Below are 1,653 nucleotides of genomic sequence, written 5' to 3' on the forward strand. Positions count from 1 at the left end.
GCCGGCGCTCAGCGCGGCTGCGGCGGCCGCGAGGCGCCGCAGCCGCTGCCCCCGCTCACTGCCTGCTCCCACGCCGCCTCGTCCTCCTCCGCCAGCCAATCCTCCAGCCACCAGTCGGCGCTGGCAGGCGCCGTCACAGCCGCGAAAGCAGCAAAGGGAGAGACGGGCATGGCGGCAGGCGGCGAGGCGAGCGCCACGGCGGGCGCTGCGACAGGCGGCGCCGCCGCCCTCCACGCCGGCTGCGGCGGCTTTGCGCAGCGCAGCCGCTGGCCCGCGCTGGCGGCATGCCCGGCACTGCGGCAGGGTTGGGGGAGGGACACAGCGGCGCTGGTTGCAGGAAGGCCAAGGGCGGGCAAGCGGAGGAGGCCAAGCAGGTGCAGGACTCAGCTTGGGGCTGCCCGGGGGGCGCAGGCCAGCTGCCTGCCAGCTGCCGCCCAGCTGCTGCTCACCTGATGCCTATGCAGCTGTCGCCGCTGCCTGCCGCAGGGCTGCTGGAGCAGCTGCTGTTGCCGGCGCTGGAGGGCTCAAGGTATGGCAGCACCGCGGTCCAGCTCTCCCGGAACCCACCGCTGCTGCTGCCACCCAGGCTGACGCTGAAGGCGGGCACAGCCGCCGTGCACGGCGGCGTGCCGATGCCGAGCGGCGCCGTGGGCGGGCTGCCCAGCAGCACGCCGCTGCTCAGGCTCTGCTGGCTGTGCTGCGGGGTGCGTGGCGGCACCTGGCAGCCCTGCTCCTCAGCCACACGCCCCCACGCCGCCAGCCAGCCAGCCACGGCCTCGCTGCTGGTGGCGCGTGGAGCGGCCGCCGAGGCGATGGCGGGGCGATGGGCGGGCAGCGACTGAGCGTTGTCGGCGACCTGCCAGCCGGGGTCGCAGAATGAAGAGGCTTGGGGGCCATGGCGCCGCGGGGAGAGGCCGTAGGGGCTGCTGGAGAGCTGTGCTTGCTGTGGCGGCGCGGCATGGCGGTGCACGCGAGGGCGCGACGGCGCGGCCTGGGGTGTGCTGCTGCATCCGGTGCGCGACGCGGCGGGAGGTGGCGCCGATGCACAGGTAATCTTTAAAGGACATGCAAGCGGGGAGGTGGCACAGCCAAAACAAGCGACCCAACTGACGTGGCCTCTGCCACGTGCACCCATGCCCACCTTAGGGCCTGGACGCCCTCATGCGTGCATGCCCGCCAGCCGCTCGATTCACCCATTTTTGTACACTCGTTGGGCCCTTGAAAAGCGGGCCAACACGCGCTCCAAGTGTGCAGCGAGCTCCCACCACCTGTCAGTGGGCGCAAAACCGCCTGAAAACCAACTTCACTCGCGGGCCACGTGCCTTGATCGCATTGCAATAGTGTTAGAAAAGGTTTGGACGCACGGGCGGACCGGGAAACGCCTCCCTGCAGCTTGGCATTTTTGAATGGCGCCCTGCAGCAGGCGCCCACAGACTCTTGACTACCCCCTCTGCAGAATGCTCTCCTCAAGCTAGTGGTTACAATCATGCTCACAAATCATTTAGCACTCTTGTCACCGACAGGGCCGGCCACCGCCCTCCCCGGTCCAGCACCTAGGCAACGTGAGCAGCTGCCGGTGCCGGCGCCGTTGCTGCATGTTGTTGCTGCAGCCCAGCTCCACCCATCAGTCTTCTTCTGCTTCACTCCACTGCA

At 69.5% G+C, this 1,653-nt stretch overlaps 1 protein-coding gene across 1 annotated transcript; it reads right to left on the minus strand.

Annotated features, from left to right (window-relative positions):
* Positions 1-59: 59 nt before the first annotated feature.
* Positions 60-1,135, minus strand: CHLNCDRAFT_55834 (hypothetical protein; the record flags this gene model as incomplete). Its single annotated transcript, XM_005842562.1, has 2 exons — positions 60-294; positions 450-1,135. Coding segments are annotated over 2 exons (921 nt in total), but the record flags the coding sequence as incomplete, so codon positions are not given.
* Positions 1,136-1,653: the final 518 nt, after the last annotated feature.

Source organism: Chlorella variabilis (assembly GCF_000147415.1).
Source record: "Chlorella variabilis unplaced genomic scaffold CHLNCscaffold_374, whole genome shotgun sequence".
In the NCBI taxonomy this organism is placed as follows: Eukaryota; Viridiplantae; Chlorophyta; class Trebouxiophyceae; order Chlorellales; family Chlorellaceae; genus Chlorella; species Chlorella variabilis.